The following is a 15,972-nucleotide window of genomic DNA, read 5'->3' as shown; positions in this document are numbered from 1 at the left end:
TTTACTCATCCTCCTAAAGTCAGAGTAAAGACACTAACCAGCTGTAGGGATGGTTATCACTAGGATTTTACCTTTACACATCCAGACCCTTATCAGTCCAGCTCAGGCTGTTACTGGTTATTTTTCATTAATTATTCTTTTGATTTATCATTTTGTAAGAGAATAAATTCAGAACAACATTTGAGTCATATTTTATACACAATTAAATACTGTTATAATGCAGTAAAATCACAGTTAACTCAATATCTCACTGGACAGAAATCCAAAATGTCGAGGGATTAGGGTTAGCTTTATCTTGGCAAGTAAAGTTTACAGGAATTTGTCAAATTTTAAGATTAGTGGCAAACTAACCACTTAGACTACACACAAACAGCTTTCATTTTAGCATCTAAGTAACAATTCGCTATTAGTCGGGTTTGACAAAGAAAAGGTAAAGGCGATGCAGTGTTCAACACATAGCCATGATGATTTGAGTCATTTATTTCTTTTGGATAGGTGCTGACACATCCATTCAAACACATATTTCTCCTCTAAAGCTGAGCCCAGACACAAGCATTAAGCACTAAATCTATTGAGAACATTTCAGTGTTCAGCGGATCTTCAGTTACTACTATTTTCAAGGTCCAGACTCATTTAAATGACTCATTTGAATGATATGTATGTAAACACTTAGTGCTTTATAACACACAGAAAGGCTTTTATTCATACATGTAATCATAAATCAATTGATTAAAAAAACAGTTTCCAATAAAATGATTGATGAATTTATTGCTTTTAACACACTGATCATATCAAGCAGAGTATTTCAGCTGTCCTATGTGGATCAGTATATCTGTATTAAAGATTCACAGACTTCATTCTCCTGGTGACAGAGTCCCAGTGGGAGGGGTCCCAGGCCAGGAACCAGCCAGTGAAGGTGGGGGGTTCATGGCCTTGTTTCACCACCACCACAGGAGTGAGTCTGTCCCGTCCACTCGGGTCAGTCTCTATGTACTGTTTGGCTGCAGAGGAGACAGTTGTGTTAGTAGTGACCTCATGTGGCCATAGGGGCTGACTGTCTGAAACAACTGAAACTCAGCACAGAGGAGTTTTGGTTTCTCTGGTGCTTGTTGAAGCAGGAGGCTCAGCTCAGACTCCTGTACAATCTGACAGGGATTATAAGACACTAGAATACAGCATATTAAACCCAGTAGTGCAGGCAGCACGGCAGTTCTATGGTTTTCAGTGTCTGTCTCCTCCAAAATATTATTTATTTATTATTGGTAGTAACCAATTAGCACAAGCAAATATGCTTTGGAGAAAACGTCTGTACTGTTAGATTCACACTCCTTGACAACATTTGTTTTCAGTCCAGGGAGTGTGACACTACAGAGGAGAAGACCAGGGCTCAGCTCCTGCAGTCTGTGTGGAGTAAACTATTAAAGCACCTGTTCATGTTCAGGAAAGATTGTCAAGCACATCCCACATCCTATCTTCAAGTTCCAGTCAGTAGTTAAGTGTCGAATTATGTCAAACTGCTTGAGGGATATTGTGGGAAGCAGAAGGACTGGGTAGATTTGTCTTATTATAAATTAACACTGACAGAGAAACAAGTTCAGACACATGAACACAACAACAAATTAATTCCAGGAGAAAGTATCTGATTAGGTTCTGTTGCTAACAGAAAAAACATGATGAGCCTAAATTAAAGGTTAAACATAGCTCACCAGATCTGACCGATTCTGTCCTTTCCACCTCGTTGGCATCCTTTCCAATCCAGACAAAGACCTGCAACAGGAGACTGTGTGTCAGAGTGACAGTTACATTTGTCTAGTTACATTTGTCTAACATGTCCACAGATGTGTACCTGATCCCACACATCCAGCAACATCACATCATCTTCAGCCAAGTCATCCTGTGTGAACTCTCCTGGAACCTCCTCGATCTGCATGCAGCACAATAACATATCACATTCAGCACACTGCAGTGGTTCTCATACACTGGAGTGAGATTCACATGATCACATGTGGAATATAACAGGTAACACAAGTGTTGTTGAGAAATGTGTTTGAAAAAACTCTTATTCTTTACAGGGAATCTGATAAAACGTTGCACATTGGCAGAATAGAAGCTTTAGAGAAGCACATGTTCAAAGAAGACATAACATGGTTCAAATACGTACCATGAACTTGCCCGTCTTGTTGGAACATCCGAACAGACAAGGAAGGTGAGTCATGATTTGACTCTCCAGTCTTTCTGAGGTCTGGTACTCTGTCTTTCCCCCTAATGCAGCCCAGAATTCAGCTGCAATACAAAATACATACTGTGACTTTCCTTATCAGACTAAGGATGCAGGGAGGTTATAAGACCTGACCTGTACTCTTCTGCTGTAGTCTGAGCACACCACACACACACACACCTAGTCACACACACCTTAGTGTGGCACAAGTGTGTGTGTGTGTGTGTGTGTCACTAGTGTGTGTGGCAAATGTGTGAATCAAGTGAAAGATAAATAAAAACCATATAACTGATTATTGATTATTAAGATTATTGATTATAATTGCTGTTGGTGTGTGTGTTCATATCCCGACATCTGTATTTGCTTCCATCTCTACAGACAGACATTTAACCACTGTCATGTCAACAGTAGATGATGACCTGGTTCATTTCCTTCAGTAATGTAAATGCTGCTGCAGTTTAGTTCTTTGTTCATGTACTCTGCTCCCTTTTCCTCTTCCACACTGGCCCCTTTGCCCTTCCACACATAGCCCCTCCCGTCAGCCATCTTCAGCAGGAAAGCATCATTGGAGTTCAGACTGGCTGCACAGGCATCCACCTGAAACACACATGAAGCTCAGAATCTTTAACTAAAACTGGACATAGCAGTGAGTCCATGCAGCAGGAAAATCTCACCTCAGCGATTCTGGTGATGGTGCCCAGGTTCCGTCGTACCTGAAACAGTCGGGTTGGATTTGGGGCCTGGTCTCCGAGGCGGGACGTACCACTCTTATATACAATGAGGGGTTTATTTTTGAAGAGACTCAGCAGATGGGGGGGTTCTTTACCCTGGCACACTCTGACCTGAAACACACAACTTTCTGCAGTGGGCCATTCAGACTCAAATCCATGTCCAAACATCAAACATCCATCACACAACACTCTGAAATGTTAAGCATTCAGCAGGGTGGTTTTGCCAACATCCTAATGTTTAGCAGGTATTGTTTATCATGGGCTCTTCTTTTGTCAACATGCTAACATTTGCTAATTTGCACTAAAAGGCTGATGAGTAACAGACCAATGCTACTGTCTTTAGAGATATGCCCTGGGTTAAAAATCTGAGAGAATTTGGATATTACATTTTCAGAACTAGACTGGGTCATTTTTTCCATACTTTATAGCACATGTCATGTTAAATGCCTACAAGGTTAATACATTTCAAAATAGTCAATTTCAAAATGAAAATTTTATTGGACCACTCCAGACTACATAACCTAAGCATAAAATCAGTTTCTACCTGATGTACACACAATGAACACATTAACTCATGAATCTGTGTATTACGGAAGCGTGTCCAGATTTAGTGAATGTGGGTTTGATCCATGTGTTTTTTTTTTATTATGCTGACACATCTTAATGTGCCATTAACAGATTCAACTGCTTCTTTTTTCCTTCTTTCCTTTTCTCTTTGTAGCATACGCATAATTATTGTATTGTATTGTATTGTAATGTTTGGGTGCTGTTTTTGTTAAAGGAGTAGTTCAATGCTTATCTGCTTTGGCACTCCAGCTGGGAGAAAGTTAGCTTAGCTACAAATAACAGCTAAAGGTAAGAAATCCACTCCAGCACTTGTAAGACTGGTAGGGTTATCTTTGTTCAATCTGTATAATTACAATAAAATATACACCACAAATAAGTATTAAAATAAGGCTAAGAAAATGATGGCGATAAGTTAGATAAGATAAAGTATGAGAGGGGTTTTTGATATAGAGTAGGTATTTATGACTTTTGAACTTTTAAACTATTATGAACATGTGATGCACATAAAAAAGCTGCCAATAATGATGATGTTTCTGCTGCTACAGCAGTAAGAGAAGGAGAGATGAGGAGAGCAGAGATACTGCATTTATAATCATGGGATATATATAACAGAGTTGATTATTGTTTTCATGAAGTACATCAGAGAAAATAGTTTTTATTTTCACGTACAATCACAGAGTCTCCTCATGTTACTCTGTGCTGCAGTGGTGTTATCAGAGTAAAAACATCAGCAATGTCAGGAATCTAAGACTCTTAGCAGAGTTAAAATGCAGTGATAATAAGCGTTTTGTCCTTGTCAGGATCCCATAGGAATGATGTGTTTCCAGTCATCTGATTGGTCAGTTGTCAGGCTGTTGGCAGGTTTTGAACTGATCCTGTGATGTGGTTAAAAGAGATCCAGCTCTGTGATTTTAAGTCCAAACGTCACTTAGTGAGACAGGCCTCAGGAGGCTAGTTTGTTTACAACGTGTTTGACTGTCTGACTGCTTGTCTTTCCTCGCCAGTGTGATGTGGTTTCAGTGATGTTGCCACATTCTCAGATCTCAGCAGTTACTTGAAGTACAAAGTTATTTCTACTTAGAGGAACAATGGTCAAAACTCTAATTATATAAATTTGTGATGAATCAGAATTATCCTTTAAACCAAAATTGTCCTTGTGTGAGAAAACACTTCAAACCTAATCTTTCCTAAGCTAAGACATATTGAGATTTATGAGCAATGTCAGGCATTCTTTGCGTGTCCTGTTGATTTTGATGTCATACTGGCTGTACCTGAACTGCATTCCCTCCCAGTGAACGATCCACTTCTACAGTCAGGAATGCTGAGGCTGTTAGGTCATCCACAGAGCAGCTGGCTCCCTGCCTACAGGCCAGAGGGACACATTTAACAATGATCAGAGCTGGCTTTTTAAGATGACACAACACTATCAGTTTTATATGGTGATAATATGTCAGTGTTATGTTTACTGTCAGGTGCTGCTTTAAGGCTGCAGGAAAACTAAACAAACAGCAGAGTTGGCGGTAACTATCTCTGGGGTTCTCACTGAGAGGGACATGTTTTGTCATTTGATTGATTATTATAAAAGCTACTGATGACTGAGGTCAGTGAAATATTATAATATCAGTTTTAACTGAAATAGAGAATCAAGCAATCAAGAATAAAGCAAAGATACAGTGGATATGGTACAGGCAGTTGAGTGCAGAGCAGTAGAGCAGATCACAGACACGAGTCACAGCTCTCTGGTGTCTGTGCAAACCAGCTCATTGTCTGATGGCTGTCATACCAGGTGTAGATGATCTGCCTCTTCCCGTAAGTGTACAGGATGATGTAACAGTCTCCACCATAGAAATGACCGTAGTGCTTTGTGTCAACTGGGACTCTACTGCTGCTCTCCACCCTCCAGATCTGTCAGATTGAAAAAGACACACAAGTGAAAGATGATGTAATGTGTAGTGTAGTAAACATGGTATCTTCATATAAAGACAGTGAACTCCAGACTCTGTGGTTTGTTGCTGAATCATGCAAAGCTGTTTTCTCCAATGAGCTTTCAGAGGCTGAGATATAATCAGTCATATACCTAGAGTGTATTCCAGAGAGAAGGTTCATTGAGAACTCTCAGTTTGTTCACCTTGATTTTCCTGTTTCGCAGATAGAGATCACTTTAACTCTGACTCAGTTACTGTGATAACTTTATGTTGCTAAGTTTACACTGGCAGAAACATCAGAAGAAGATCAGAATCTGTGTTGGATACTATCTGTTGTCTGTATCTGTATTCTGTCAGCAGCAACTTGTCCTCATCAGCTGAGGAAATCTAGTTAAACATTCAACATCCTATCATCCATTAAACAAAGTCAAATATGCAAATACACTGAATAAAGTCTAATAGTGGTCATATACTGACTCTTCCCTCCAGCTTACTGTTTTTTAATTCATATTTCTGGCACCACTGGATTAAAGTGGAGGCCTGCTCTTTATTTACCTGGTGAATCATAGCATTGAAGCTCCATTAGTGATACATACTAACTCAGATCAGCTGCAGAGTTTCCTGTCTCAAGCTTCATCAACTTAGAATTCAGGGTTAATTTCAGAAAGCTGCTCTCTGGGACAGAACCCTTGTAATCCATCGGTTTACTGAGACACACCTTTCGTGACATAACTTCACCGTAATGTGATTATTTATGTACTGATGTTCACAGACTGGAATGTTACTCCAAGGTAAAAGAACACCCTCCACTTGACTCCACACCCAGGAACCACCAAAGGCACTCACTATAAAGGAGCTGTCAGTTCATGTCTTCACATGATCCAAACAAAATTCATCCTGTGTTTGTTCCTCTGCTGTTTTCAATAAACTTTCCATAAGAATTTGTTTTACACATCTGTGGGACCATTTTGGGGGAAAACAGACAGTGTTCAGTTGTTTCATTCCAACACACAAAAATGATTATATTTATCTGCTAGCACACAATGAGCTAAATGAGGTTTAAACACTTTGTGGAGCTGCAGAGTTGGTGATAATTCTCTGTGTAACTCTGTGTTACTTTAATTTAGCTCTGACTTGTTACTGAATAATGGAGGCTATTCTCTGTAGAGTTTATGTGTTCAATCTGTGTCTGTGTGGGTTGTCTCCAGGTACTCCAGCTTCCTCCCACAGTCCAAAGACATGCAGGTTAACTGGTGACTCTAATTTCCTGTAGGTGTGAATGTGAGTGTGAATGGTTTGTCTCTATATGTTGGCCCTATGATGGACTGGTGATCTGTCCAGGATATGTGGTATAGATAGTGGATTTATCTGATAGAGAGCAGTGTGATCACTGTGAGCAGAAGCTTTGCGGGGGAGATGTTTTTTAGATGTGTTTCTAAAAAGAGCAGATCACTCAACCTTTGCTTCAGTAATCTGCAGCATATGAGAAAATACAAGGAGCAAAAAATGATCATTCACAGTTCTTGTAACCTCTGGTGTGTTGGCTCTGTAGCATCCACAGCCTTTTTTGAGAAGGTGCATGTTAACTTAAGTACAACATTACTGCCCATTCCGTTTAAAAGGAAGTAATGACTACATGCCTCATAACCTAAGGAGAAAGCCATACCTACTAAGCTATTCATTCACCATTACATCTTCAACTGTAACCATGTCAACAGGACAGCATGAGCAGAGTTTTGACCTGCGTGTCTCCTCTCCCATCATCCACCATGTTGTACTGGGCTGCCATGTGGTGGGACTCGTGGAGCTTGGAGGCGTCAAACTCCACCTGCTGGATCCTGGCAATCCTCTCACTGACAAACACCTTCCCAAAACCCTCGCTCTGATCTCTGTCTTTCCAGCCCCGGAAGAACTGTTTGAACATGGGAGTCTCTCCTCCCTCTGGCAGCACCTGAATCTGCAGGACCGGCAGCAGCAACACTCTCACAGCTGAAACAACTCACATTTTTATATGAGAAAACAGGTTGATATAAACCCAGAAAGTGAAATAGACCACATCTTTCTGATATAAATAATAGAGTATAAACGTGATAGTAAACCTGTGTGTTAGCTGGGTAGCCCATCTGTCTGATGAAGCCCTCAGCTGTTTTCATGGCCTTTTTTCTTTCACTGGGGTTGGCATTATGCCCTGGGGAAGATAAGAGATGAAATAAATGTTGATATGACAAACCTACACAGCCTGTTGCACAGTCACAAAGACAGCAAGACCTTCAGAGAAGGTACTGACAGTTTCAGGTGTGATTACCTTTCCATACAAATATCATCCTGTTTTTGCCATGATCCAGGATGAAACATTCGTCTGACAACAGGTCACTCTGGAGGAAGGGGTTTTTCTCCTTGACTATGCTAACTTTCATGGATCCTGATGCATCAGACACCTACCATGCAAACACACAAGTCAACTCATTCAACAACTACTTGTACAAATAGGTAGGAGTGATCTAAGAGATTTCATACTTCAAATGTCTCTTAGGTATGAAATACTTCATGAGTGGTCGAGGCCTGTCATAGACTCATGTCCAGATGGTCCCTCTCTCTTCACTGACTTAAGAACTGCCTTAAGGCCTGTCTTGACTTATGAGGGAGAGCCAGAAAGTATAAGACAAAGGAAGCTAATTAGCTGAGTTGCAGCATCTGCTTTTACTTAAAGACGCAGGATATAAGAACCAATAGATATTTACTGACAAGTATGGCAATTATAATTACTTAATGAATCCATCAGAAGATTGCTGTGTTAATGTTCTCTTCAATTTCACTTTTAATCATTTTTTAAATAACCTGTACTGAATTACTGGTATTTTGTGTGTGTATTTGTGTGTGTGTGTGTGTGTGTGTGTCTACCATGTATAGTTTAGCCATCTTCCTGTTGGACACATCTGCCTCTGTATCATCATCATGATCTCCCTCTGACAGCTCTGGCTTGACTCCAAGCACCTGTTCATATGAAGATCGATATCACTAGCCAGTGAATTCACACCAACTAGTTAAACCACAATTACACAGAAAAACATAAGAGCATGCCTACTCATGCCTGCGTATGAGCAACAGGATGCTGACTACAGTTCACTCTGCCACCAGTAACATTAATAACAAGGGTTTCCTAAATAGTACATATAGTGCCTTTAGCCATATCCAAGCTCTATCTCTATACTTCATACACAGTAATTAGACTGAAAACCATCTTGTCATCATACTTTTGGAAAGAACACAAATAAGAATACATCTGCAAATGTGAACTATCCCACTGGACTCTGTTAGATCTGAGTCCAACCGAGCAAGATACTCTGCCAACTAGCAAGAAAGTTGATAGTTTTCCACATCCAGTGGTGTTCCTCATTGGATTAATTTTACAAAGGCTGGTAAGTGGACCTTGATTTAAGATTATTTTGTTAAACTAAACCCTGAGAAGTGGCTGAAAGCTCTGAAAAAAAGCTAGTAGGTTGATCTGGCGTTAACAAGATCAAGAACTTTCACTCTCAAAATTCAGAGCCCTGTCTCCTTCCTTAGATTTTGAAAATGTTTTCCTGTTTCTGTGTTTTCTGTCAGAGTCAGACATTTCATGAGACATGTTGAGCTATAAAGAGCTACAACTTAAGACAAAACAAGGTGAGACTCACATCAGTTATCTTGGATGGTTCAGCTCCCTCCTCTATGACCACCAGTTCAGCACGGCAATTTCTCTCATTGTCACGGATTCCTCTGGCCACTTGTGCTGCCTTCAGTCGTTCAAAGTGGTTACACTTGGATCCACACCACTGATATATCTTCTAAAGATATACAAACACACAGGCAGAAAGGAAATCACTATAAAAATTTAAACTAGTCTTTCAAGTCTATAGATAAGTCATGCTGATCAGCCCTCCCTCTGGAGTATATATTTAACAGTTTGTCCTGACATCACCAAGGTCGACGATGAAGCAGTCTCCGCTGTTGAAGCTGGACCAGCTGAGGGGGACCTGGATGGCCCTGACGACACGCCGGCCCTTGATGTGGAGGAGTCTCTGTGCTGAAACGTCGTTGATGATCACATGGTGGAAACCTGAGGCCACGCCTCCTGACTAAGGGGCAGAGAACACAACATGCAGTCAACCCTCTCTCATTCCTCAGTATGTTTTAGATTCCATGAGTCACTGTTGCCTCTGGTCAAGTATGACGCTGCAATGAGATTTATAGGAAAAAAGCTGTGATACCGACACTGTACAATCTTTCATTACAACCCAAGACGACAGACGAAAACAGGATTGAGTTTCTAGTCATGCTGTTAGCTCTGTGAGGCTGTATTTAGACACAGTGGTCCTTGAAGCTCAGTGCTAACATGCTCACACTGACAATGCTGACATGATAATGATTAGCAGTTACAATATTAATCATGCTTTCCATCTTATTTTAGCTGGTTAGTATGCTAAAATTTGTTAATTACTTTTAGCTATGAATCAGAATGAAGTCACAACAATACATTATTTTTGGCACAAATCAGCTGATTCCACAGTGACAAGAAATGAATTTGATCCATACTTTGTAAGTGATCCCTCCCTTGAAGTAGCTGGTGAAAGCTGTTGACTCAGCCCCCTGCAGCTCTCTGTACTGGATGGGCTTTCCTCCCAGGTAGTCATCCAGCTGTACAGTAAAGATGGCTGCAGCTGCACTCTCATCCTGGCTGCACTCCTTTCCTTTTAGGAACAATCAGAGGCTCAAATAAAGGACAGTGAGAAAACATGCATGTGTCCATTTCTGACACACTTTTATGAGAATCCACCATTCTTTTGGCTTCTGTTCATTCACTGCATGTAAACTCACTTCCATGATTAAAATGATTTTGAGTTCATGCAGCAACCTGCTTTCTTAAACAAGACTTCTGACAAAGCTTTTTAGTTTAGGACTTAAAACAGACAGTTTTCTGTAGAGCAAAGCAATTTGTTGATCATCCAGTTTAATTTCATTCCTAACAATGTTTTTCAAAACTGCACTGCCATGATGAATCCTAGCAGAAGGAAAGTAATGTGGCAGGGATGAAATTAACCAACCATCACTCAAAACTGTGTCCAAAACAAGTCAGTACAACAAAAGACTGACTAAAAAGGAAAATTAATGTTTCTCAGTAAGATGGTTGAATCTCAATAAGCACAGTTGAATTTCAGAGATGTAAGACTCTGCAGCATCAGACACAGCTAACCTGACTCTTTCCAAAGTCTAAAAACACGCCTAGCAACAATTCTGTAAGTCACCAGCTAACATGTTGTATCTGGTTTGTGTAATTTATACACAATCTCTGCTCCTCTGAAGTTACCATGGTGATCTACCGTGGTTAAATGTGAACCAGCTTTGTAACTTGAGGAGATGATAGCTGGACAACCCACTAATCTCACTTAGTGTACTAGGCCCCTGATATAGTTCCACAACAATAATGAAAAGAAAAAAAATAAAGACAACATCAAATAGAATGTCAGTCTAAGGACTGGGTCACAGTTTTGTGCTCATTGTGCTCAGGTGCCATGTCATTTAAAGATCAACAGTCAGGAACCTGTGAGGAAATTTGAGATTTGTTGAAGACAAACACTAACTCGGCCGTTTTCCTGTCAGGACAGTGAGAATCAGTAAGGCTTCATTCCAATGATGCAACATTAGTCAAAAAAGTTGGTTTTGCAAATTATTCCTGAATAAACCCCCACAGTTCAGCTGCTGCCCCTTCCCTTGGGTCTGTTTAAAAGATTCAGTGTGCACAGGGTGATGGATGTGCGTCCAGTCCCAGTGGACAGAGTCAGATCTGTTTTTGTCTTTTTTAAAAACAAATGATTAACTTGATTTCATTTTAGCTTAAAATATTTCTGGACGAGTTATTTCATTTCATTAATGAAGCCTTTATTTTAGTGGATAATATTTGGAGTGAAATTCATATACTTTGAGTGAAGTTTTATGACACACAAAAAAACAATTGCAGAGGAAAGATAAATGAAAATGCAGGAAACATCAACATTGGCGTTCGATGTGGAAACAGCTGTTGAGTGACTGTTTGTGGGTGACAATAGTGTCAGCACAAAGCTCCACTGTCTCTCACTGTCAAGCTAAACCAACATCCTCACTGCACTGACTGTCTCCTCCCAGAGGTGAGGGAGGGTTTCAGTAATGCAGGAAGGAAGTATGCTCACTGATCAAAACCTGCACAGATACAACTTGTTCTACACTGCTGTGTAAAGTGTGTTGGCTCGTCATTATGATATTATGTCTTTACATCAGGTCATCAGACACTAGGTCTTGCCTGCACTTGACTGTAGTATCACATTCCATACAGATGGAGAACTTTCAAAAGAACATTGAAACAGGGAACTGAGGCAGCAGAGGCCAACCTCTCCCATGGCTCAAAATACTGGATCCTGTTTTATAATGTAAATCAAATACCTACATCTTCCACACTCCTTACAGAGTCTTAGGGTCCAAGCCCAGGTGAACATAATGACATCACTATGACATCAGAAAGGTAATTTACCTGGCCTGTGATTCTCTGGTTTGAGCTTTGTTAAATCTGTTTTCAGGGGCTGAGTGGTAGAGTAAACTGACTGTGTAATGTGTGTGAAATTGGTGGAGGGGCCCTTTAAAATCTATAGTTTTATCCTGACCAGTTAAAAAGCCCAGATCTAACTTAAAGAACATAAAACATTATGCAAAACATTATGCAACTATTTAACCTTTAACTCTCAGCTCACCTGTAACTGAGTGGCAGTGGCTTAAACTGCTGGAATCAAGCCCAGCAAGTCCTAGAGTAAGTTAGAACATTTAGAGGGCATTAAAAACCAGTGTTCATCTCTGATATCCAGCCAGGAAACTTTGAAAATATCAAGAATTTGAAATAGAGTTTGCCACAGCACTTCTTGCACCAGAAGCAGGAGATCATGGGTATATACACTGTTGGTTTTTTGTAAGTATAAGTGTATAAGTTTCCCAATGAACTTGTATTTTATCTTATATGCTGTGCAATCACATCCCATTTCCTGCACAGAGTTGGACTCATGATACACTCCTTAAATTATTAAAACATGGACACCAGTCATTCAAAATGAATCACCATTGAGCTGTGCAGTCTGCTCAACACTGACAGTGATAAGACACAGAGGACAACCACATACTCAATACAAAAAACATCTACACATGAACCTTCAGTAAGGAATGACAATTCATCAATGTGCCTGTGCTTAAACCACTTCCAGTGAACAAGCAGAACTTGTTTCAGCATTTCTGAATGGAAAATCTGAAACATATACATTGCATCCAGAAATATTTCTCTGTGGCCATGTAACTATGACTAGATCTGTAGGTAAAAGGTTAGTTAACCATAATTACAAGAGAGAAACATATTGTCTCACCTCCCTGTTGTAATCTATATCCATAGTTTTATCATGTTTCTATATTTCTATCACATCAGCAAAAACATTTTTAACTTCCTCCCTTTTCCCCACAAAGTCAAATTTCACACTCAGCTGATCAATAAATAAATAAAGTAGATGGACCTCAGAGCTCCACACGCCATAACCCAAAATGGGTTTTAATAGGAGGACCAGTCAGTTTCACAGCAGCAGGTAGTTCTAGCTGTACTTACTAAGGTAGAGGTGAAATCTGACCCTCAAATGTAGCTCCAGGGGGGATTTAAGTTAATGTCAAAATAAGCCCCCACCCCCCACCCACCCCCCTCTGATATAAATCCAGTCTGATTAGCCTATTGTAGTTAGTTAGCTGATGTTACAGGTGTTTTGGATGTGTTGTTACAGCTGTACCAATAGGAGACTGTCACTGATAACAGTGGACTGTCACACACACACACACACACACACACACACACACACACACACACACACACACACACACACTCACACTCACCTGGTAGGACGCCTCACCTGTCCTCAACCACCTCAACTTAGTTGGATAATGTTAAAAATTCAAAACACTGCAAACATTACACACCTTTTGTGTGGGATTCTAATCATTATTGATTATTATTTATTATCATTATATGGATAATTTGTGACCAAGTTATAGTAGACTCAATAATGTAGATGTAAAGTTAAATGATTAAAAACTCCAATAATTGCATTATATTGAAACTGATGTGTATGGACACAGTGTAACAGCAGCTTGTCTGTAGTTCTGTCTCTCTGACTGACTGGATGCCGATCACTGACTAAATGAGCAGTCAGACTGGAAAAGCTGATAGGACAGAGTCAACAGTCTTGCTCATCAGGTCCTCAAAGAAATGTTGTTGAAATTGAAATCTGAGCACTGGATATGAACTCATGTCATTAAATTATACTGTACTCTAGCATGATAGTATGAAGATAATCTACTCTTACTCACTATCTCTCTCTGTTGCATTTTTTAGAATGTGCGTCCTAAGTTGCTGAATGTTTTTGTAGAATCTGATGTGATATAGCCTGGAGGGTTTTTTACTCCACTGCCTCATGACTCTGAGTGCTTTTATAGCTACTTATCACTTGCTTTCTTCATTTCAAGTGAGTTGGAAAAAAAAGAAATGGACCAAATGAAGAAGCTTACCCAGCCAGTAGTGCAGATGGTAGAAGAAGCTCTCCTTCTGTTTGACAGTGTAGAGAATCACATAAGCATCTCCGATGTAAAAGTTTCCATGTAAGCTCTCAGACACAGGGACCAGCTCCAGATTCTCGATCCGCCAAATCTGCAGACCGGCTGTCTTGCCTGCAGTGATGAACTCTTTATAGTGGAGTGCCATGTCTTCTGCTGCTGAGTGAGGACCCCAGGTAGGGTGAGGGGCACTACTGTTCTTTTCCTAAGCACTGACTGACAGTCAGTGACTGACAGTCAGTGCTGTGCAACAGCCGTATTTCAGTTCCTCTCTAGCCTTGACACACATACAGTGGGTGTGTCCACATGCTGCCAACACAAGAATTATATTCAATTAAATAAATAAATAACTTAAGAGACTACAAGAGACACACATGAAGGATTTTTTTGGCCACTTGAGGGCAGTAGCATTGATTAACACCTCAACAACACTAAGATATTAGGTCCTCATCAAATCACTAATCACTAGACATTGGTACTCAGCTGGAGTTTGTGTCCATTATTCCCTCTGCGTTTGGCTTTGCTTTGGTCTCTACCAACTCTTGAGAAATCTGACTTTAAATGTTAGCTGCTACCCTTGTCTTTCTGAGTTTTTTTTCTTCTGTAAACACCTCATCTAAATATATCCCAGCATACAACTAAAGTAACACCAAATAAAACCAAAAACTAAAAAGCCTAAAAAATAATCATAATCATTACCTAATTAAAAAACTTTGAGAAAATGTCTAGACAGTCACGTCTGCCTCTGCCGCCTGAAAACTGAAACGAAAAGCTAAAAGAGGCTGAGCAGCTCTGTAGAACTGAGGTAAACTGTAGTACAGGGGTGTCAAACTCAATTGCACAGGGGGCCAAAATTCAAAACACAGTTTAGGTCGCGGGCCGAACAGGCATAAACATTTATTGAACACACTAAAACTAAATGTTTTTGAACATAAATATGAATAAAAACAGACAGGAATATTATTCCGGAATAAATAAACTTAAACTTTAAATAACTTAAAATATTTTGCTCTCCATGAAAATATATCCTGTCAAAATTTGTAAATTACAAGTTAGAAATATGAACATGCTGCAAAAAACACCTGAAAAAATAAATAAAAATTGTGACAGTGCTTGTGCTTTAAGTAAACGTTAAAATAACAAATCAAAACATTTGAATTTCTTTGCTTTTATGTCATTTTATTAGAGCTGGATGCTTGGCATCTTTTTTTGGCAACAAGTTCTTTTATGTTTGGTGTGAGGTCCTGTGTTGTTGAGATTCTCAGGATGGACTGCAGGTGCTTATCAGTGTGTGCTGTTTTGTTAGTCTTCATCACTGAGAAGAGCTTCTCACACAGATATGTGCTACCAAACGCACAAGGTTCGAGCCGCATGTAGACGGAGCTGGGGCATTGCTGCGGATGGAATGGAGTGAATAAACTGTGCGGGCCCTACAGTGTTGTACTTTGCCTTTAGTGTCCCATTACACTGCAGCTCAAACCGCTCCATCTGAATCTGCACAGGTGCAGTTTCCACGGCAAATGGGTTGCGAAGCAACTCGAAATTCTTTTTTTGTGCCTTCAAAGTCACCAAAGCGCTGTGCGAATTCAGTGCGCAGTGCGCTCAGTTAATCAGCAAAGTGCGCATTTGATTGCGCACTTGATTGACGCGGGAAGCGTTCGGCAAGGCAACTAAAGCGCTGCATTATGGGATCGGTAGTTTATTGTGTTATCAGTGCTTGATATCGCCGGGCCATTAATGACAGTAATATAAAATGATCTCGCGGGCCGGATATAATTGCACGCCGGGCCGGATGTGGCCCGCAGGGCCTTGAGTTTGACACATGTGCTGTAGTAGGTAATAATTCTCTGTAGATTCCTCATGTTGTCATACATCATGTCCTTAT

At 40.2% G+C, this 15,972-nt stretch overlaps 1 protein-coding gene across 2 annotated transcripts; it reads right to left on the bottom strand.

The window, feature by feature from the left end:
- Nucleotides 1-447: 447 nt before the first annotated feature.
- Nucleotides 448-14,327, bottom strand: scin (scinderin). 2 transcript variants are annotated; one of them, XM_018695449.2, is made up of 16 exons: nt 14,043-14,327; nt 10,017-10,171; nt 9,398-9,559; nt 9,119-9,268; nt 8,343-8,435; nt 7,747-7,879; nt 7,541-7,629; nt 7,183-7,398; nt 5,300-5,421; nt 4,788-4,878; nt 2,893-3,060; nt 2,638-2,815; nt 2,162-2,283; nt 1,847-1,924; nt 1,707-1,767; nt 448-1,001 (listed from the first exon to the last, which is right to left on the bottom strand). In XM_018695449.2, exons 1-16 carry the CDS (start codon nt 14,233-14,235, stop codon nt 838-840), a joined length of 2,175 nt encoding a protein of 724 aa, XP_018550965.1. In that variant the 5' UTR covers nt 14,236-14,327; the 3' UTR covers nt 448-837. The 2 variants fall into 2 exon arrangements, with proteins under 2 accessions (XP_018550965.1, XP_050934711.1); XM_051078754.1 differs by lacking the exons at nt 10,017-10,171; nt 14,043-14,327 and having other exon boundaries at nt 9,403-9,524.
- Nucleotides 14,328-15,972: the final 1,645 nt, after the last annotated feature.

Source organism: Lates calcarifer, linkage group LG3 (assembly GCF_001640805.2).
Source record: "Lates calcarifer isolate ASB-BC8 linkage group LG3, TLL_Latcal_v3, whole genome shotgun sequence".
Lineage (NCBI taxonomy): Eukaryota > Metazoa > Chordata > Actinopteri > Centropomidae > Lates > Lates calcarifer.
Note: the sequence above shows the minus strand (reverse complement) of the source record. Positions and strands in the feature narration are given on the sequence as shown.

Excerpts from the sequence above, each read along its gene's own strand:
- scin (XM_018695449.2), bottom strand. The coding sequence starts at position 14,235 with ATGGCACTCCACTATAAAGAGTTCATCACTGCAGGCAAGACAGCCGGT. Across the intron at positions 10,172-14,042 it reads CCATCTGCACTACTGGCTGG|GAAAGGAGTGCAGCCAGGAT; the intron begins GTAAGCTTCTTC and ends TGTTCCTAAAAG. Across the intron at positions 4,879-5,299 it reads AGGCAGATCATCTACACCTG|GCAGGGAGCCAGCTGCTCTG; the intron begins GTATGACAGCCA and ends TCTGGCCTGTAG.